Source organism: Pinus tabuliformis, chromosome 2_2 (genome assembly GCF_031772625.1).
Source record: "Pinus tabuliformis cultivar Carrire ecotype Pingquan chromosome 2_2, CPIR1, whole genome shotgun sequence".
NCBI lineage: Eukaryota > Viridiplantae > Streptophyta > Pinopsida > Pinales > Pinaceae > Pinus > Pinus tabuliformis.
In genome coordinates, this window is record NC_142300.1 from 604,180,797 (window position 1) to 604,203,665 (window position 22,869).

Below are 22,869 nucleotides of genomic sequence, written 5' to 3' on the forward strand. Positions count from 1 at the left end.
GAAACTTAACTTCCACTTGTCCTAAGGTTTCTCCCATAGCTCTGTTGGATTCCTTTATGTGAATGTGAAAAGGAAAGGCCAAATTTGGACCTATGAGAACTGGTGTAGTGTCCAATTTATCATGCATCTCTTCAAATGCTTCTTGACACTTTTTTGACCAACAAAAATTGAATCTTTAGTTAGCAATCCAAACAATGGTGATGCCATGTTACTAAAATCCTCGATAAATCTCCTATAATATTCAGCTAGTCCTAAGAAACTCCTAACATCCCTTTGTTTCTGAGGGAAAAGGACCCTTTTGATAATATAAATATTGTTAGGGTCAACTTGGATCCCTTTCTTAGAAAGTAATTGACCTAGGACAAACCTTGCATTCATAAAAAAATCACACTTTTCTATACTTTGTGAGAGATTCATTTCAAAGCACTTCTTTAAAAATTTACACAGGTTGGAGAGGGATTCCTGGAAATAATCCCCATAAGGAGTGAAGTCATCCATATAAATTTCAACTATATCATGAACAAGATCAGAAAAAAATAATCAACGTTTCCCTTTGGAAGGTAACATGGGTCTTACACAAGCCAAAGGGAAGAACCCTTTAGGAAAATCTCCCCCATGGACATGTGAATGTGATATTGTCCTAATCCTTAGGGCTGATCTGGATCTGATTGTACTTGTTGAAACTATCCAAGAATGAAAATAACCTCTTCTCTGCAAGACCATTCAAAACTTGATCAATAAAATGTAAGGGAAAATGATCTTTATTTGTAACCTTCTTAAGTTCCCCGTAATCAACACAGATCCTCCACTCCCATTCTTTTTGGGCACAATAACAGGAGGTGAATGAACCTTGCATCTAGCAATTTACACAATTATTCTTTCAAAATGTCCTTAAGGGTAAGGTTCATTATTCTTTGGGGCTAGCACATAGGTTTACATCCATATTTAATGTATATGTGATGTGTGCAAATTGATGGATTCACCCCTTTCATCTATTTTTAGTTCCAAGCAAAGGCATCAAGATGTTATCTCAACACAACAGGAAATTTCTCTTCTTGTTTTGCTAAAAGGGAAGGAATGATTTTCAAGGTTTTAGATGGATTGATTTCCACAATTTTAGAATGATCCTAATTAGAACTAGCAGTAAATATTTCTCCCCATGAGTTGTTTTCAAGTTGCCCTAAAACTCCCTCTGCTAGTTCATCAATTTGTGTGGAAGCATGATGTTGATTTTGTAGAAAATTGTTAATAAGATCATCCTCATCTAGTTGCCTACTTCCTAAAATGGTTTCTAATGTACAATTTGGGTAGGGGGATGAGTGATAAAAATATTCTTCTTCTTCCTCTACCCACATAGGAAAATCATGCTAAAAAAAGGTTTGAATAGGGGGTACAGTACAAGCTGCTTTATGAGCTACCCATTTTTTATTATCATGTTTCTAGCTCTACAATATATATAAGCATCAGCAATAGATAACTAAGGTGTCCCTAAGATGAGAGGATACCCATTGAAGTTGGTCTTGGTTTCGAGTATAAGGAAATCAATGTGTCACTCACAGAAATCAATGGAGACCATTACATCCTCAATAACACCCTCAAGGGCTACTATGGATCTGTCTACAAGTTGTAGCACTATTGTGGTTTTCCTTGGGGATCCCTGGAGGTTGAGATTAAACATAGTTTCTCTAGTCATGACATTGATTTCAGCTACAAATTAAATCAATGCGTTGGGGACTACAATATAGTTAATATTTACATCCACTACCTGGTTACTAGGATCCAAATACTTTGGTGAGATTACCTTTCCAAGCATTACATCATCCAGTTGCCTAACAACTTTGATAGTGGGGGCATATCCATTCCTACTTCCAAGCCTCTTGAAATTTTTTTCCCTTATGAGCTTGTTATAGATGGGAACATTTTTAATGGCCTGGAAGAGGTGTATTTTAACACACAGGTTCTTTAGTTCTCCTAGAGTTTCATCCTCTTCTAGGGTGTGTTGGTTAGGTTGGACCAACCTTTCAGGATAGGGAGGTATACTGGATTTAGGGGTATTGTATTCCTTCTCTTCTTCAAGATATTTTGATGGAGAAGGTGGTTGAGGATCTGGAAATACCTTCCTAGATTGAAGGTTGGTTTCATGGATTTTCATAGCATAGGTATGGTAGGATGTTTCCCCACTATAAACCTGTTGAGCTTTCATGTTATTTGGGTTTGGATTAGGTTGAGAAGAAATTTGAGTATGCTTCAGTGGATAACTGTGGGGTAGTTGTAGCTGGGGAGGAGGAGGAGAAGGCATGAAGGTGGGTGTTTGGGCTTCCTAAGGCCTCCATCCTTATGAAGGATCACCCCATTGAGAACGTTGAGGCTAATATGGCTGGAAGGGTGGATTGACAGACTGGGGAGGATATTAAGGAGGGTAAGACCAAGGGGAAGGCATGGACTAAGGTGAGTTGGTCGGAGGATACCAAGGCTAAAAAGGTGCACTCGAATTTGGATTGAAAGAAGGATAGTGGACACCTTGTATGCCTTGTTGATATGGCTGAAGGCCTTATGGGCTCCTTTAGTTTACAAAGAAAAGCTGCTCCAAGCCACCTTCTGTCCCTTAATATACTTCCTTTATACATATAAGAGATGGGAATTTACCAGTTGCACGATTCTCTTCACAAAATGAGTAGATTTTTGTTACATCTAGTGGGCACTCATTTATGCGGTTCCTCTTGGTGCATCTAAGGAAAAATATATCTAGTGCCCATTCTACCTCCTCTTGCTTCTTCTCAATCTACATGGTGTCCATTTATAAGGAAAAATAATGCAACATTTCACTCTTAAAATCCTATAGAATGTTCCTTGTTTCATGTTTGATGGTTGAGGTAGAGGGTGAAGAACTTACTAGACCTTGACTAGATCTACCTCTTTTTCTTGAAACACTAGAGTGATTCTTGAATACTGTCTTGACATTATCATAATCTAGCTGGTAAATATCTGTACTTGACAACATGTTAAGGGTTTCCATTAGCTCATATCTGACTCCTCTGAGTTATAAAAGCTATACTAACTCTAGGTCAAGGGCATTATTAGATATGCTATAATTGAGTTGAAATATTTCCTCATAGCCCTTCAGGGACTCATCAATCCCCTGAGTCATTCAAAATATTTCATCCTTGGTGTCCTTAGATCTACAATAATCTTTGTATTTCTGATTGAAGTCTTGCTACTTTTGACCCCAAGTGGTGATGCCACTTCCTTCCAAACTCATGAACCACCACAAGATTGCATCCATGAGAGTGGAATTAAAAAAATTATGTTGTGCTCATTAGAAGTGTAATCAAAGGCCCTACAAACCACAACAAACTCAAACATGAATGTGTTAGGGTCCTCAGAAAATTGGCCATGGAAATGTGGGAGAGTGGTGGGCTTATGTTCTTCATTCTAGCCTCCCATTTGTTTCTCTGATAGGAAATATCTTAGATTTCCTATTTTTATCCATCTCTTAGGTAGGTGATCTAGGTTCTTCCTCCCATACAGGTTCTTCAAATATTTATGGTTTCTTACCTAAGGGGTTCTCCAAGTCCTCTGTGGTTAGAGTAGGAGGTCCACAATCACTAAAGAAGAGTGATGGTTGACTACTTGTAGTAGTGGGGATTTTTGGGAGAAATTTCCCTAGGTTGGCCCTAACCCTAAGAGCCATGAAATAATTTTTTTTTGGGTTTTTGTCCTTTTTTTGGATCTTTCTAGATAGACATAAAATTGATGCAAAAGAAAGAAATTTTTGTTTTTCAGGAAATACAATGAAAAGAGAAAGTAACTCAAAGCATAAACAAAACCTACTTTGACACCTCCCCTACAATGATGCCAAAAGTGATGAGCTCTAGTATTGCAAAAATAATGTTTCAAGTCCTAGGGCTACCATCTTTAATTTATCAATTCAAGATTCATAAAAACTTACAAGCTGGTAGTGCTATGTGCACAATAAACTAGGTTCTACTTAAGCTGCTTTGAGGTAGTGAATCAAACCAAGGTGTACAAAGGCCAGTTTTCAAATGAATCTAATTTTTCAAGAAAGGAAAAATGTTGCTTGTCCTATTGCAAGAGAGAAAACTTCTTACCTAGTTACGAGCAAAGAAATGCTTGGAAATGAAACTGTAGTCTAATGTAGGAAATAAATGATAGGAAAATCAACCTAGTATAGTTGAATAAAATAAGTATCATGAAATCAACCCTATACTACTATCTAAATTAAATCCTATTCTAGTTTCAAACTTCAATAAATTCTTCAAGAAATAGCAATGTAAGCTATTCATGTGCTATTGAATTCAGGATCTCAACAACTAACCCTAGTTGTAGAAGTAAATTGCATTGATGAAAAGAAGGGTTATAAGTGGTCTCTAATCTTCCGCAAGCTTAGCTCCAAAGCCTAGAAGACGTTGTGAAGGGTTAAGAAGCAAAAACTAGGTTTAAGGATCAATTCCGGTCAAGTTCTAATGGATTCCGCATGGTGCTACAAGATGCCCTATAATGCTACAATTTTAAATCCAAGAGCATTCCAAGGGCTTAAAAAATGATTTAAAGGTAAGGGATGATGGTATAAGGTTGAATAAGGATAAATAAGACCTTACCAAGCTTAGTACTCCTTAGGAGCCCATCTTGCACAAGGAAAGTGATGAGCGCCAGTATTACAGCAAAGATGATGCAACTCTTGGGCTACCAACTTTACTTATCAACCCGAGGTTCGTAAAAACTTGGAGGTGACAGTGCTATATGCACAAGTAGAGTGAAGGTCCTGCCTATTGTCACTTGTTCATTTGGTGAGAGATCCCAAGGGTTCCTATCCAGACTTCTATAGTGTTATAAGAAGCTTGATTCTTTGATGGAAGAAGAGAAAATCTATTTTAAGATAGCTACTCTATTGTAGTAATGAAGAAAACAACATGTAATGCTAAATCACACCATATCCTAGTTAACCATTTAAATAGCTATGCTAAAAAGAATTGCTAAATAAATACTAACCTAATGTTGCTATCTAAGTTACAGAAGTAAAGAGCATCAAACCAAACTAATGTATAAGCAAAGAAACTAAACTAAATCTGTTTCGCGTTTTTGGTTTTTTTGTGGTAAAATGAAGCATGCAATGTACGTGTTCTTGTAGACATGATAGGCGGATGGAAGGTGGTTGAGGATGGCTAGAAGGTCTATGGAGTGGCAGCATTTAACTAATACACAGAACAGAGTTAGGGAAGGAGTCAAGCAGAAAAGCAATCGAAGATTGAAATCAGTGAAAGGAAGACGTAATGAAGCAGCAATGCATAAGAAGATGAGCGATGAAGATCTTATCGCAGGAGATTACCTGAATAGATGGATGAATAAGATTAACGGAATATGAGAAGCGAATATCTTATCACGGGAGATTGAGTTAATAGATGCTTGAACAAGATTAATAGAAGATGAGCGGCAAAGATCTTATCACGGAGTTTAAGTGAATTAATGGACGAACAAGTTTAACGGGAGATGAATGGCAGAGATCTTATTGCAGGGGATTAAGTGAATAGATGGATGAATAGGATTAACAGAAGATGAATGGTAGAGATCTTATCGTGGGAGACGAGGTCAATAGATGGATGGATCACATCAAGTCACGTGTCAACAAAAGCGTGGAAAATGTGCGGAATGATGGAGTGGGTTTTCATAGGTGTTAAGAAGTTTCTCGCGCGCCCTCAAAGCTGTAAGTAGAATTCCTAAATTTTACTCAATTAGCCTAAGTGAGAGATGTGTAGCATGAGAAAACCACTTTTCTTGCGTGCTCTTAGGCGGATATTGGTCGTGCAAGAATTTACGTGAGATTGCGCGATAGCCGTTGGATCATGCGTGATTGATCAACAGTGGAAATCAGCTAAGCTAGTTGGCAATCAAGTGACGCGATAACCATTGAATCATGCGGGATTGATCAATGATGGATATCGGCTAAGCTAGTTAGCGATCGGGTGATGCAATAGCCGTTGGATCAAGCGAGGCAGATCAACAGTGGAGATTAGGAGCGCCTAAACTCAAACGTTGAAATGAATACGCATGCAGTTGACAATTATTGGTCGGGTTTGTTGTGGATTGGACGGTAAGGAAATCTACGGGCATAATCTGATTAAGACACGATTTATTAATTTCCGCATATATTATGCAAGGAGGAAGTGCTGAAGAAAATGAGAATACGAGTGAGATCTTATTATAGAAAGAGAGTGATGGAAAAAGATGACGATAAAATGAACCAAGTACTAAATCAAGATGACAAACTCCCAAAGCTCATGCAAGAACTAGAAATCTATGTTTTTGGGGTTGTTGAAGGGTCTCTTCCTCAAGTCATGGTCCTCGAGGGAGGAGGTGAGGCCGAGACACCTGCTAACAACCTTATGGTGATCTTTTTCTCCTTGCTAACCTGCTAATTGAAAGAAGGCACAAATGGAAGTAAACTAAAACACAACCAACCTATGCTACACTGTTGTAATGGAAATGCAACTACTTAAGAAAATGAACTATTAAACCATGAATATACGCTAGCATACATGTACAATAAAGAGGAGCCTTAGCTGCTAGGGTTGGGCCCAAACCCTAGAGCTTAAACCCTCTTAGTTAACTCAGTGCTGGGTCACAACAAAACTCATTCTTATTATCAAAACCATGGATTACATCAAAAACTGTCACAAGTCTTGCAGCTCGAAAATAGAGTAAATTTTTACAATAAAAAATATGAATCCTACTGAGGTCCTAGGCCTCTCTACTTATACGTATGAAGTCTCCAATGACTTCCTTAAGATTAGGGAGGCTCTGCTCCCAAGCTCGAGATAAATTGGTGCTTTGACTTTCACTTGCTCGGCTGCCTTCTAGTCCTCATGATTTGGTTGTTTGCACTTTGAGCTGATGGAGGAGTATTCAAATGGAAGGGTAGTAAATGAGGAGGATTTCCCTCCTATAATTCCTCTCCCTTGTCCCATTCGAGTTTTTACCAAGGTCTTTGCCAAAATTCCTTGCTTTTATCCTTTAATCCTGCGTTAAATGCACATTAGACCACAAAGCAAAATATCCAACTCTAACTCATCTCATAAACAAAATATAATCAAAAGTATGCAATAGGTTGTGAGAATAGTTGGTTTGACTAAGGCCCATATAATTACCCAATGATGAGGCTCATCAGAGAGAATGTGGATAATGGCCTATAACAAATCTGGGATGAATTTTCTATGTGCATACCGCTCTAAGAAATGGATGAGAACAGAAGGAAGGCTTTGATAGTAGGGTTACAAATGATAATGAGAGTGATCTACCCTGCAAGCTAGTAGTATCACCTACATACAAGGAGGTTATTCAACTAGAAAAACATCAAACCCTAAAGAAACTATAAAATATTGATTGCAGAAAATTAAATTGTAAAGAAAGGGATGAGTTGAATTTTAATCAAGATCTAAGAGAAGAACTACACTTTTGTGCTTGCCATTACAAAACCTACATCCACACTTTCCAAGAGTAATGATTGATAAATTTGCAGAGGCAAACATTTTACATAAATAGATCTTGTAAAAGGGGAACATTGCTAAACTTTTAATGTAGGAAAGAAATTGCATAACAAAAATGTACAAAGGAGAGAGGCTAGAGTGCTTGGATTTGGCCCTAACCGAAGGGAACTCAACCCCCTAAAACACACTCATACTAAAGGCAACAAAATTCTTTTCATTTATCTTAAAAAGTGTTCAAGTACATGATATGGGAATTGAAATGACAAGTAACAAACTCTTAGCTATAGCAGTCTCTATGCCCCTCCAAAAAGTCGAATCCTACTAAGATCTTGGGATCTTTTATTTATTCAAAATGACTGAGGGGGTAGCTTCCTTGGAAGGCGGGCTGCTTCCCTCCCAAATACCTATAAAAGTGGATCTAGTTCCTTGATATCCTCACAGCCACTGAGTGAAGTAATTGCCTAATAGCCAACCGATTTTTTGGTGAGTTAATGCAGGGAATGAGCCTTCTACATTCCCTCCAACTGGTCTCCAATGTACTTACGCAAAATAAATATCTATATTTCCCACACATTTAACATGTTAGGCTATAGGATATGACAAATATTTCTTAATCTCCTAATAAACACATTATAGTCCAAAAATATGTCATCAAATGCAAAGAGAGAGGTAAATGTATTATGAATGATGGCCAAATGGCCTTGATTGTGTTAGGTCCCTATAATACTAGTGATTCCCCAATTACTATTGTCATTGTATCCCTTGTTGTTATTGTTGTGCCCCTATTGTCCCCATATTGTTATTATTGTGCCCCATAGAATCCCACTATTGTTATTTTTGTGCATTTATATTATTATTGTTAGGTCATCTTAGTTATATTGTGTCCCCTTAGACTCCTACATATAGAAAGGAGGTTTTGTCATTTGAATCATCCAATAATTGTTCATTTGTGTAACGTAAAGGAGGTTTCCCCCTCGAAGAGGCTGATTTCTAAGGCATTGATCTATCTTTTTATCCTTTTTTGAGCTGGTTCCCTAACATTTGGTATCAGAGCTTTAGATTCTAGGGTTTCGCTGCTCCAAATAGGTCATCGTGGAATTTTCACTATAATTTTTTCTGCGATGTTTCAAAAGAAAAAAGCGAAACCCATTAGCGATGAAATCCTACTGAACCTCAGGTCTGAATTTCAGAGCTTGTCTCACTATATTTTCGGAGATATGATCTGAGGAAGTTAGAGCTTTTGCAAGCTCCAGAATTTAAGCTAAAATAGGTCATCGTGGGATTTTCGCTATAACTCTTTTGCTACAAAGTTTCAGAAGCTAACCAAAATACCCATTTGAGAAGAAATCGGTCTAAACCTCGGCTCCGAATTTTAGATCCTGTCTCTCTATAGTTTCAGAGATATATCCTGAGGAAGTTAGGGTTTTTTCAGAGCCCCGAATTACATTCCAAACAGGTCATCGTGGGAAAATCGTCATAACTATCTCTTTGAGCATCAAATTGAAATTTCGTCAAAAGTTATAGAAAGAGGACAGCCTGTAGTTTCATGTATATATTTTTGAGATCCAAAGGTCAAAAATATGACACGTGGCACTTCATACAAGTTTTCTCTTATGAAAAGGTATATAATCAGGTCATCTTGGGAGATTGTGCATAAATCTTTCTTAGAGAATTCAATTTCAATCAAAATAGTGGCATTGGAAAGAGGACACAGAGGGCTATCGCAGGTCGCGATTTTAGAACTAGAAGAGATGAAATCACAAAAATACATTAGATTCAATATCATGCTCCTACAAAGTGAAAAAAAAAAGGTGTGTAGTTTTATTTTTTTTCAATTTTTGCATGAGCTTGGTTTGAAAAATTAGTTTGAAGGAATTCAAAGGGCATAGTGAAGCATTATTATCGATAATTGATGCCTCTAAGAGAGAAAATGGAAACACCTAGTAAGCAACATGAAATCTCTAGCATGACTCATGAAGAAGAGGAAGAAATGCAACATGATATATCAAAATTACAAGACCAAGTACAACAAATGTCACTCGCACAAAAAGTAACAGAAGCTAAGATGGATGATTTAAAGAAAGACGTAGAAGCTAAGATGAATGGTTTAAAGAAAGGCGTAGAAGCTAAGATGAATGGCATGGAAGCTAAGATGAATGGCGTGGAAGCTAAGATGGACGACGTGGAAGCTAAGATGGATGGCGTGGAAACTAAGATGGACGATTTGAAGACAGATTTGAAGACAGGCATGGAAGATTTGAAGACAGATTTGACAAAGTTTCTACAAGAAATGCTTACTAATGGTGAAAGGGTAGTAAAGGAAACTCATGATGAGAACAAAATAAATGTTAATCATGATTTCATAGACTCTAACATTGGATTGAAGAACCACCATGTTCCAAAGATCGATATGAGGAAGTTTGATGGCAAGGATCCCGAAACATGGATACTATATATGGAGCAATTTTTCAGTCTCCATAATGTGCAAAACACACAAAAGGTATGCATTGCAACTTTATTTTTGGAACCAAATTAGTTTGTATGGTATCAATGGCTTTGCTCTCATAAAAAAATTGTCACTTGGGCTATTTTTACGGATGAAATGATAGCACATTATGAGGATACAAAAAGCAACACTTTTTTAGCTAATTGATGAATCTCAAACAAAAGGGTTCAATGATGGAGCACATTGAGGACTTCCAAAAATTGAATATAAGGGTAAAAGATATTCTAGCGGAGCATCAGATTGATATGTTCATAGGGACTTTAAAAGATAACATCCAACATGAGGTTCGCCTTTGGGACCCAGATTCATTGGAGAAGGAATTCAAGTTGGAAACAAAAATGGAAAGCAAAATTATGGAAACAAGGAAGCCTACCACTCACAATCATAAAGATGGAAGTGTTGCTGCCCCTAGCCATCCACAACCTATAAGGTTGACACCACAAAAATTGGAAGAAAAAAGAGCAAAAGGGCTTTGTTACAGTTGTGATAACAAATACACTAAAGGTCATAAGTGTGTCGAGAAGAAATTATTTTACATAGATTGTGAAGAGGAGGAAGAAAAGGAACAAGAAACATCAAAAGAAGAGGATATACACTGGGAAAAAACACTAGAAAAAAAAGAAATGAATCCAACCATATCTTGTAATGCATTGGATGGAATAACCACTCCTCAAACTATCTAGATAGAAGGGCATATCAAGAAGAAAAAGGTAATAGTGTTGATTGATTCGGGAAGTACCCATAATTTTATTCATTATAAGATAGCCAAAGAATTGAATTTCTTCCTATATCCAGCACCAGAGTGTCAAGTGATGGTTGCAAGTGAAGGAACCATAAATTGCTTAGGAAAGTGCCATAATATCAAGTTATCCATGGGATAATATGTATTGAATAGCCCAATGCTTTCCATTCCAATGGGTGGTGCTGATGTTGTACTAGGAGTCCAATGGATACAATCCTTGGGTACAATAGCTTTTAATTTTCAAGAACTTTTCATGAAATTCTCTTCAGAAGGAAAGGAAATTGAATTAAGGGGTATCACAGGGAAACCGAGAAAGATAATCAGCTCTAATGGAATGACAAAGCTTCTAAAGAAAGAACAACGAGGCATAATTGCACAATTATGTTCACTAGATGTTCCCACATCGAAATCATCCATTTCTCCAGATATCCAAAAAGTCTTGGACAATCATTCCAAGGTATTTGAGACTCCCAAAGGCCTCCCACCTATTCGTGATCATGATCATGCTATCAATTTGATTCTAGGAAGTGTTCCTCCAAACATTAAGCCTTACAGATATCCCTATGTCCAAAAGAGTGAAATTGAATGTATGGTTGCAGAAATGCTAGAGGCTAGTATAATTCAACCTCGTCAAAGTTCTTTCTCTGCTCCAGTAATATTGGTTCACAAGAAGGATGGATCATGGCACATATGTCCAGATTATAGCGAGCTCAACAAGCTCACTATTAAAGATAAATTTCCCATTCCTGTCATTGATGAATTATTGGATGAATTGCATGGATCAATTTACTTCACCAAGTTGGATCTTCATTCAGGATATCATCAAATCAGAATGAAGACTGAATACATTCCAAAAACAACATTTAGAACTCATGAGGTTCATTACCTTCTACATTTGAAGGTTTGATGAATTCCATTTTCAAACCCTTCCTTAGAAAATTTGTGTTAGTATTTTTTGATGATATATTAATCTACAACAAGTCTTGGAAGGATCATGTCCAACATGTTGACATGGTTCTCAAACTATTGGAGGAGAAACAATTATATGCAAAAATGTCCAAATGTTTCTTTAGAGTACAAGAGGTGGAATATCTGGGTCATATTGTATCTCATAAAGGTGTTAAGGTAGACCCTAGAAAAATGAAAACCATTAAGGAATGGAAAATCCCCACATCCATAAAGCATCTACGAGGATTTCTCGGGTTGACAAGGTATTATTGCAAGTTTTTTAAGAATTATGGGAGAATAGCAACACCTCTAACAACACTATTGAAGAAAGATGCATTCTCGTGGACTCTAGAAGCAACGAAGGCCTTTGGACATCTTAAAGAGGCAATGTGCCAAGCACTAGTCTTAGCTACATTGGACTTCACAAAAACCTTTATTATGGAATGCGATGCCTCAGGAAATGGAATTGGTTTTGTTTTAATGCAAGAAAAAAGACCCATTTCTTTCGAAAGTCGTCCAATCAAAGGAAGATATTTACACAAAGTTGTTTATGAGAAGGAAATGTTGGAAATACTACATGCACTTAAGAAATGGCGACCCTACCTAATGGGAAGACACTTCAAGGTAAAAACAGATCATGATAATCTTAAATACTTTTTGGAACAAAGATTATGTTCAGAAGAGCAGCAAAAATGGGTCACAAAGATGTTGGTCTATGACTTTGAAATCATCTACAAAAAAGGGAATCAAAATGTTGTGGTAAATGCACTCTCAATAAAGGATGAGGATATGGTAGCATTTCTTTACACCATTTCTATTATCCAACCAGATTGGATAAATGAAGCAAGGGATGAATGGAAGAATGACAAGTAAGTGTGGGCACTCATTCAAAAGATACAACAAGATCCCAGTACATCTGATACATTTAGCTGGAAAAATGATTCATTGTGGTACAAGGATTGGTTATACCTATGTAAGAATTCCCAACTCAAATAAAAGATTCTTAGGGAATTGCACACCTCTCCCTTAGGAGGGCACTCAGGATTTCTAAAAACCTTCCACAGGGTTAAGAAGGATTTTTTTTGGATGACCTTAAATCGGATATTCAAAATTTTGTGGTGGAATGTTTGATTTGCCAACAAAATAAAGTTGAAACAATTAGGACCCCACGACTATTACAACCCTTATCCATTCTAAGCCAACGTTGGGAGGAGGTTTCAATGGATTTTATCATAGGTTTACCCAAGTCCAAAGGAAAGAGTGTTATCATGGTGGTAGTTGATAGACTTACCAAGTATGCACACTTTTGTGCATTACCTCATCCATTTAAAGCGAGTACAGTTCTCTACTGCATTTATGGAAACAATTCAAAAGCTACATGGAGACCCAAAGATTATTGTAAGTGATAGAGATCCCATTTTCACTGGAAAGTTTTAGACAAAATTATTTTCTTTTCTTGGGACTCAGTTAGCTCATAGCTCATCTTATCATCCTCAATCTGATGGAAAAACTGAGATAGTAAAAAAATGTTTGGAAGGATATCTTCGTTTCTTTGTATCTAATAAACAAACACAATGGGTCAAATGGTTGCCTCTCGCTGAATGGTGGTATAACACTTCCTTCCATACTGCAACAAAAATGACCCCATTTATGTCACATTATGGATATCATCCACCATCCATCACATCATATTTAAGAGAAAATTCTAAGGTTCAAGCAGTGGAAGATCACATCGAGCATCAACAACAAGTTCTCCAACTCTTAAAGGATAACCTTACCTTGGTGCAGAATAGAATGAAACAGCAGGCAGATCAACATCGCAGTGAAATAAGTTTTGATGTAGGTGATTCGGTATTCCTACAGCTAGAACAATATAAACAAACGTCCCTCAAGCAAGCTAAGAAGGATAATAAATTATCACCAAAGTATTATGGTACATACAAGGTGTTGCAAAAGATATGTACTATGGCATACAAATTGGAACTTTCTGCAGCTTCCGAATGCACCCAGTTTTCCATGTTTCATGCTTAAAGAAGGTTATAGGTGACAAGATTCCAGTTCAAACAATATTGCCAGAACTTGATGAGGAAGGAAAAATCATATTGGAGCATGAAGCAGTCAAAGAGACAAGAACTCGACAGCTACGAAATTGATCAATTTCAGAGTATCGCATCAAGTGGAAGAACTTACACATTCAATATTCCACATGGGAGGATGAGAATTTATACAGAGGCACCTAGAACTACTCAAGCATTGAGGACAACACTTTTTTGAAGGAGAGGGGCATGTTAGGTCCCTATAATACTAGTGATTCCCCCATTACTATTGTCATTGTATCCCTTATTGTTATTGTTGTGCACCTATTGTCCCCATATTGTTATTATTGTGCCCCATAGAATCCCACTATTATTATTTTTGTGTCTTTATATTATTATTGTTAGGTCGGCTTGGTTATATTATGTCCCCTTAGACTCCTATATATAGAAAGGAGGTTGTGTCATTTGAATCATCCAATAATTGTTCATTTGTGTAATGTAAAGGAGGTTGCCCCCTCAAAGAGGCTAAATTCTAAGGTGTTGATCTATCTTTTTATCTTTTTGTGAGTTGGTTTCCTAACAGATTGATACCTATTTAGGAGGCCCATCACTCTTATGCCTACATAGGATTTTCCCAGAGAGGCCCACACACTGCAAGAAATTGAGGAATTTGTCCTCCACAAAATCCCTTTTCTTCTATCTGAAAAATACTCCAAACTTGCCAGCTCAAAAGGGTAGGAATAGACCCCTCAACTCTTACTCCCAAATCATTGAAGTTGGCCCAATGTATAATCCAATGTGAATTTCCTCTATACCAAGGAAGTCCACAATGCAGACTTGAAATGATGAAGTTGATGCTTAGTGGTTTCCCTGTAATAGACTCCCCAAATTCCCAACTAGAGAGACACATAAAGTTCTCTTAAACAAGTGTGGATTCCCCTTGAAACCCTTGTGCTAAGCAACACTCCAAGCTCTTGCACTAAACATCTCACAAGAGGTAAAAAATAATAAGTGCAATAGTCCAAAAGATGCTCTAGAGTGACCCATCCTTACGTTTAAATAAGCTTAGTCGCATATGCTCTCCTTGGTGGCCCCACCTTGCCTCCAAAATCGCACTCCCATTCTAGTGGCACCCATTGCCTCCTTATTGGACCCCACCTACGTCCCAAAATCACACACACTATCTCTCCATTGGTGTGCATTGCCTCCTTGTATTAGCCCCTCTATCCCACCAATGGCATAGCCTCACTCCTATACAACCCCAAGAGTCTCCACTAACTTCTTTAGGTAGTAAATAAAAAATTATGGACATTACAATGTGACCATATGTTACAAAGACACACATGGTGGCACATTGCTTGATGCCACTTTGAAACATGGCCCTACCATACACTGAATAACCTTATTTTACATTGAAACATAGTGACATGTGACCTTATGCTACACTAACATGTGGCAACAAGTGGCCTAATGAAACAATGCTAGATGGCCCTATGCTATAATGACTCGTGACCTTGCACTTTATTGACGTGGCCACTATAGTCTTATGCTATAGGGACACATGGTTGTATTGTGCATTAACATGCATTAATGAGTGGATTTATGCTATGTCCACACTAGGCCCTAGAGTGTGTTGGAATGTGGTGGTAAGTAGCCTTATGCTATGTCATGTGTATCGTTATAGTTTGGTAACACATGGAAATAATTTGCCCTATTATACACATTGACATGTGGCCCTACAATTTATTTACATGTGTTGAGAAGTGGGTCAATATTATGTGGACCAATGACCCTGTTGTCTACTAACACGTGCCAAGAAGAGTCTTATGGTATATGGACACATGGTGAGAAAAGCCTTGGGTTCTTTTATAAAAACATATGGGTTCTCTATCCTTATTGTCCTTTTATCCTGAAGTATACAATAGATCATTACGAATGCATCAAATTTATTATTATTATCACAACAATTTGACTGCAAGTCTATGAAGGCATATATACTCTACCTACCTTTGGCTTTGAACCTCTGACCTCTTATGAGAAAGCACATGCTCTTAACCATTAGGCACATTATATTTTGCATCATTCTTTCAAATAAATATAATACTTAATTAACGAAGAAAAATACAATCTAACAATTTACAATAACATACAAAATAGTATATCAAAAATATGTTTATAAACCATAAATAATTATATTAAACATTACATTTATAAATATTGGTACAAAAAATATTTTTAAAGCATCTATTATCTCTAAATTCATTAATAATATCATATAGTATAATTTAAATAAGTCTTATACTTGAGAGTTACATGTTCAAATTCAAAAATATCCAAGTATGAGTCTTCTACTTCATTAATAATATCATATAGTACAATTTAAATAAGTCTTATACTTGAGAGTTACATGTTCAAATTCAAGAATATGCAAGTATGAGTCTTCTACTTGGATACTAAGAGTAAGAGTATCTAGTTACATATTCAAATTCAAAGAGAGTAGGACGTTGAGACTGATATTTAGTTACCTATTCGAATTCAAAGAGAGTAATATTATTCTACTGGGATACTAAGACTCCGAGTATCTAAGAGGATTTCATGAGATGGGAAATGTATCATGGATTCAAGATACCATGGAATTAGAAAAGGGAAACCGCGTTTTTATCGTTACACTTTCATAATCCAAATATTCAATATTCTCATATACCTCGTATTTTTTGGGGTTTTTCCCTGGCACCGCCGCCGAGACGGACAGTTACAAAATCACCTACCCAAAAACAATGAATGTGTAATGAAGAAATAAAAACAATGAACGTGAAGATGTATCGCTTGAGAATGGCCTGTTGCTTTCCCTTTCCATCAATGGAGAGAGAAGAGCTTCTCGTTTGTTTACTGTTACAAAAGATTACCAGATTGAAACCGCCACCAACAGCGACGAGATGTGTTTATTGAAGATTAAACAGCATTATTACAAAAAAATAAATTCAATTTCAGTCTGGAGTGAAGACTCCAATCGAAAATTATTCAATTTCGCCTTCATTTATGGACTGAACAATCAGCAGGAGCAAACCCAAGAAGAGATTGCTGGACGTTGTACTGAAGAAAGAAATTTTGCTGTAAAAGATTCCCAATAATACTTGGGGAAGGTGCTGTAATGGGTCTGAGTCCCAGGCAACTGACGTCGTCCTCGATCTGCAGGATATAATTCTCTGGTGGTGGACTGAACGTTTTTCCTCCTTCTAAAACAATTGAAAATTCAGGCAATTTCAATTCACTCACACCGGAAGTGTTGAAGCAGAGATCAAACTGCTGTGGAGACGATATTGTAGCCCTTGGATATGTAATTGCCACATTCAGGGCCTCCAGTATTGTTTCATAGGCATCCTCTGCTAAATAGGTGAGTGAAGTCCCAGAGTCTATTATTGTCCCTCCGTTGCCAAATTCATCCATCTCCCAAGTTCTGATGGATATCGGAAGTTTCTCTCCATTTATGGCGATTTCTTCAATACCCACGTAATAGAATGATGATCCTCCCTGCAGAATCGGAGTATATTGAATTGGCTTTCTCAATAAAGAGGCACCTGATTCTTGGATGATGTCACCGAATACCAGAGAGCTTGTCAATGTGGCCGGCTCCAGATAGTTTCCTAAGCAGTAAGAGAATTTGCCTCCATATAAACTGGCTGTCTGTGTTGCAAATGAATTGGGTCCTTGACCTAACCCCAGCACGCCTGCAGAGCCAATATCTGTCTGGCCTTGGTTATCAAATCCACATCCCATCAACACTTTGTCTGCCTTCAATGACTTCCCAGATGTAGAATTCAACGTAATCGTTTCATGTATATATGCACCTGTTGTGGAAGAGTTGTCCATGTATCCATAGCTGTATTTGCAGGCCATTTTGGGCCTAAAAATGCATGATAACGTGGAAGAGAGAGCGTAGCATTCTTTGGAGTAACAAGGGACATACGATAAAGACGAGGATCTGTTGGGATCAAAAAAGCTACAATTCTGGCAGGGATTGCAGTTCACCCACACGAGATTGCTACCTGTGTCCGCTATAGGCAGGATTTTCTGAGGAGGAGAACCAACATAGAGCTCTACGAAGTAAAGCGCCGTTCCCAGAGTTGCAGCAGAGGCTATTGGCATTTCAAATTCTGTCTTAGGTCCGACGTTCGAGCCCACCGGAGGCGAAGCAGGAGCCATGGATTGCACATGATGGGAACTTATTCTGGTGGAGTCGACGCTAATGAGCGCTTGCATGGCCTGGTGCTTGCTTGGGAAGTGCCTGTAAAGAGGGCTATGTATGGAATGGCGGTGGATCATTTTCATCCCCATCTTCAAACTATCTCCATGGAGGAAGTGAAGCAGGATTAATGTCAAACCCAAGAAAATATATTTGCCCATCATTTCTGACCTTTCTGTAAAATATCTAGCGTTGATGAAATAACTATTGCCGCGTTGAAGGGGCTCTAGACTCAAGGACAGGGATATGATTGATCAAACCAGATGAACTAAAAACATCATATAGGCACAGAAAATCAAGTCTAAATCTTGGGCTTGCAATTTGACACCAATGAGGTTTTTATAAGAGTATAAACCAAAAGAGTGGTAAGAACATTGAATGGCTAACCCCTAAGCCGGTGGGGATGGAAGTGGGTCAGTGGGAGAAGAAACAATAGAAAATATAATCGCAGGCCAGAGTCACGCGCTGAACACTACGCACTTTGTCAATATAAAATTGTAACATCTATTGCTTGCAATTTTTTTGACAGATAACATGAAGTTGGGGGTTTATTTCCTCACAATTCACTGTCAGTGGCCTATTTTCCGCAAGTCATTATAAGAAATTGTACCGTAGGGTAGGTTAGACGGTGAAGAATAATCTGAAATGGAATAACATGTGTTTTTAGAAGCTACAGGATAGGGTGGACTTTTTACAAATGAATAGGATAGATACAACTTCGTAAAATACATAGAAAAAAATTGTAGTGATACAAATATGATTTTTCCGGTCCAAATAACAAATCTACCCTCAATAAAATGTTAAGATTAAAACTAAAACACCAATAAAATGCACTCATTAAAACCAGAATAGTAATCAAAAAAATATATACACCTCCGTAAACTTAAACAAAGAAAAATAATAAAACTACCCAAGAAACCTGAACACCGGCAAAGATCACTGACCGCTCAAAGGCAAACCTAGACCAGTAGGAAACTCCCCTGCGTAACACTTCAACCCACACTGTAAAATATGCAATATTCTACTTCCGTCACCGTGTGCTTCAAAGTCACAATCATTTCTGATCAATACTCGGAGTCTCTGGTATATTATATTCTAAATATCCCTCAAAATATTATCCTTCCGTGTTGTCCACGATGCCATAGCGCGTGAGGTTGTGCCATGTCGTTGCCAATCCTAGTCAAACACAGACATCCAAAATGAGGAGGTTTTAGGGAGAGGTTGATCTGTACACGGCTTATGACACCTGTATTTGAACTGTAGATTGACCAGGAGTCCCTGCTCGGCGGGGAAGCCATGTGGGTGCAATGATGTAAACCCCGTAGCGTGCCATAGAAGTTAATATCGCTATCTTCGCGGCATGATCCTGACATGCGTTTTCCTTCAGCTCGATCCTGTGCAACAGTTGACTAAGCCTGCTTTTATGGAGTAACAAGTGCATGAATCAGGCTTCTCAGTTAATGCTATCACCAGTAGTCGTGTGACTAACAGTTCTTATATTTTGGACTTTTCCTTAACAAATCTCTTGGGATTTTTGAGGGATTCTTATAATTATTTAAAATTGTAGTCTGTTGCTTTAATGAGAAAGAATTACGAAATTGAATATCTAGATTTTGATACTGGGTATCCTGTCTTTTAGTCAATCTCTATCTTAAATCAAACACTGTAGTTAGCCTAAACAATAAATGCTTACAAAATTTTCCATAATTAAATAACAAATCATTAATAAAAAGACTAATTTAATACATCAATCAACTGCTCCAGCACTGTCACAGTAAAGCAGTTGATTGAAGGTCGTGAAGCTGCCAGGCCAGCTGCATAATCAAATTGGAAAGGGAAGGGAATGTTTATCCGATTCATGAGCTGTGCTTAATTTTGAAAATTGACAGACTTTCTTAATAATAAGGATTGAAACCTGCAACAATCCATTAGTATCCGTGTCTGCCAGCTGGATGATCTGATCGGAGAGGGAAGTTTATTTGAATGGTGAGTTGTGTTTCATTTGGAAAATTAAGTAATTTCTTGACAATGACCGTTTCAAACCTACAATCCATTAATATCAGTGTCCGAGCGAATCTAGACCAGCTTTCTCGCAAGTGCTTGCATCATCCAATTTTACTTACGGCATCTTACGCTTGAAGTTGCCGTGTCTCAAATTCATGCACGTTAAAATCGTTTCACCATCCATTTCTCTGGGGTTTATTTGGGCATGGAACATTCTCTCTATTTCATTTATGGGAACCTGGTTCACTTTATGCAAAAGGAAAAGTGTTGTAGCGCTATATCCATTTTTCAAAATTTTGCCTTAGCTTCGTTTTGGAGTTTCCCTACCAACCTTTCATGGCAGCATTTCTTGCCCTGTCAAATACACAAGTTTCAGTGATTTTCTTGCAGAATGACACACTGCCCATGAAAGTTTGTTGCATCTCCCTCATAGGATGTTTCACCGGACTTGGTCCAGCTGCAGGCTTAGCAGTGCCCTCAAGAAATTATGCAATTATCGAGGGGAACCAACCTTCTTTTCAGAAATTGCGCAATTCTGTCTCGTAGCCTCCTGGGCTCTAGAATTGTGCAAATCTTCCTATCACTGCTCACTGGAAAAATTGCGCAATTCCTCTCAGCACGATTACTCAGCCCAGAAATTGCGCAATTCTGGACAGTAGTCAGTTGCTATGCTAAAAAATTATGCAATCCCTCTGGGTAGCCAGCCCAGCTCCCTCCCAGAAATTCGCATTTTTTCCTCCCAACTGAGCATACTGTTGCATGTGCAGTTGAGTTGACTTGTTCCCTCCGAGACCGAGCAAAATTGATTTGCATGCATCAGTGGCTTCTCCAAGGCAGCATGCAAAAACATCCCTTGATTCACAAATCTACTTTTAGCAACTGGATGTTGCATACAAAGATCATTTTAGAAACAAGTGTCGTTCTTCCTATATTTGCGGCATGCACGTCACATCTTCGATTTTATCGAAACTCATGAATCGAATGTTGCAGTGCTCACTCCTCACATCGACCTTGCAGCTCTGACATCCCACATTGCATCTAGGAGTCATCGACACATTTAGCTCAGTTGTTTTGGGGTAAACTTGCCTTCCATGGCTTGTGTTACATTTCTGTCGCTTTTTGTGTTTTGCTTTGTGTGATTGATGTCTACTTGATTTAAGTGAGCGCTTGTTGTCGTTTTGATGCATTTTAGCTTGTAGAAGCATCATTTTAGTTTTCATTCGCATCTCACTGTTGTCGCATGCATGACACTGTTTTGCACGGACGGTTGTCGTTGCGGCAACTCGCTTCACACACATGCATTCTTTCCCATTTTTTGAATCTTACACTTGTTGTTTGCATGAATGATCATTCACTCTTGTTTGCACTCATCTCATCATGCATTCACACTTCTCATGTTTTCAGTTGTCCATCAGCCGAAATGTGTTGTATTGGCCCGGACCGTGCTTTTCTCGGCTAGCACTACGCATTTCCGGAAGCGAAGGCTCTACCTTCCCTCCAGAGATTGTGCAAGTCTAGCCAAGCATTGACCTCCAGGCATGCATTGAGAAATTCTTGGAAGCAGTGTTATGTTGGCCCCGGAAACTATGCAATGCAGTTTGCTGGTGCATGTCACTGCTGACTCAAATTGCGCATTGCACAATTTCAGTCCTTAGTAGGTCAAGCTGGACTATGCATTGCGCAGTTCCAGTAGTCAGTCAGCTTACTCACAGCCCAAACTGTGCCTTACGTAGTTTTGGCAGACAGTCTCCCGACCCCCCGGTGAAAATTGCGCAACCTTCATGATCAGTCAAACAAGTATGTTTCAAGTGATTTCTCAAGTGCGTTTTGGTTTTCAACTGAAATATTGCTTGCCATGAGTGTTGCCATGTCTCTAGGTATTACAGGTGTTCATCTTCCTCTCAGCAGCATAGGTACAATGGTTTCCAGGAGAGCACAATTGAAGACACTGTTCAGAGCACACTTGGGGATGCAGTCGATCAAGTGTCTATGAAATTGCCTACCCACGAAGACATCGAGTTGTTCGTAGACAAAGACATCAAGGTATGATGAAAATAGCATCACAAAAAGTAGCACCATCAAAAACAGGTGAAGGCAGCGTACCGGATGCAACGAACGCAAAAGGAAGTTTGTTGACAACACAGAGGCGAAACAAAGCTGCAAAGTCAAGAAGATCAACTTGTGATGAAAACAACTTTGGAGACTCAGGCTATGAGGTGACGACGCAACATGAATATCGTGTGATCGTAGAGAACGGAACAGAGAAGGAGTTGCATGTGATGAAGCAGCAACTCAAGTAAGAACAAGAGCTGCATAGACAAGAGAATGAGTTGCAGTAGGAATAAGTACAACAGCGGGCACAACATGCACTCATGAATGAAACTACACACGTACAAGTTATAGATCCATCCCAGCAAATGGCATGGAGCAGACAAGGTGAGCAGTGTTATTGATCACATGCAAGGGAATGCAGCAGCATGTATATCATTGTGTGCATGCATGCGATCCCACCATTTGGCACACTCATTGAGGCGAAGACAAGAAGCAAGTCTGACTAGAGCTAAACATGTACCTCAACAAGTTGATGCACACGCCCACCAGCACATGCTTGGAGAGCAGCGTAGACACTATTCATCAACATGTTGTTGGTCCGGTCACATCAGGACAACCATGCGCATGCTATCATATGAGTTGGACAGAGGAGCCATATCAGTGCACCTGGATGCAACGAAGGCAAGAATTCACTTCAACAAGATGTCACCATTGAGCGCATGAACACCATCACAGACAACCAAGCTTGGCATCAGCTCATCACCTTCGACCATTACAAGCATGTCAAAGAATTGGTCTCACCACAACGGTTCAAGTGTCAATGATGTCTTGCATGG

General features: G+C 38.4%; 1 protein-coding gene across 1 annotated transcript; it reads right to left on the bottom strand.

Moving 5' to 3' along the window:
• Window positions 1-16,535: 16,535 nt before the first annotated feature.
• On the bottom strand, window positions 16,536-19,014 carry LOC149194109 (aspartic proteinase NANA, chloroplast-like). Its single transcript, XM_089405036.1, has one exon. The coding sequence runs from the start codon at window positions 18,139-18,141 to the stop codon at window positions 16,768-16,770; it is 1,374 nt and encodes a 457-aa protein (XP_089261162.1). The 5' UTR covers window positions 18,142-19,014; the 3' UTR covers window positions 16,536-16,767.
• Between the last annotated feature and the right edge of the window lie 3,855 nt (window positions 19,015-22,869).

Coding starts and splice junctions, on each gene's coding strand:
- LOC149194109 (XM_089405036.1), bottom strand. CDS start 18,141: ATGATGGGCAAATATATTTTCTTGGGTTTGACATTAATCCTGCTTCAC.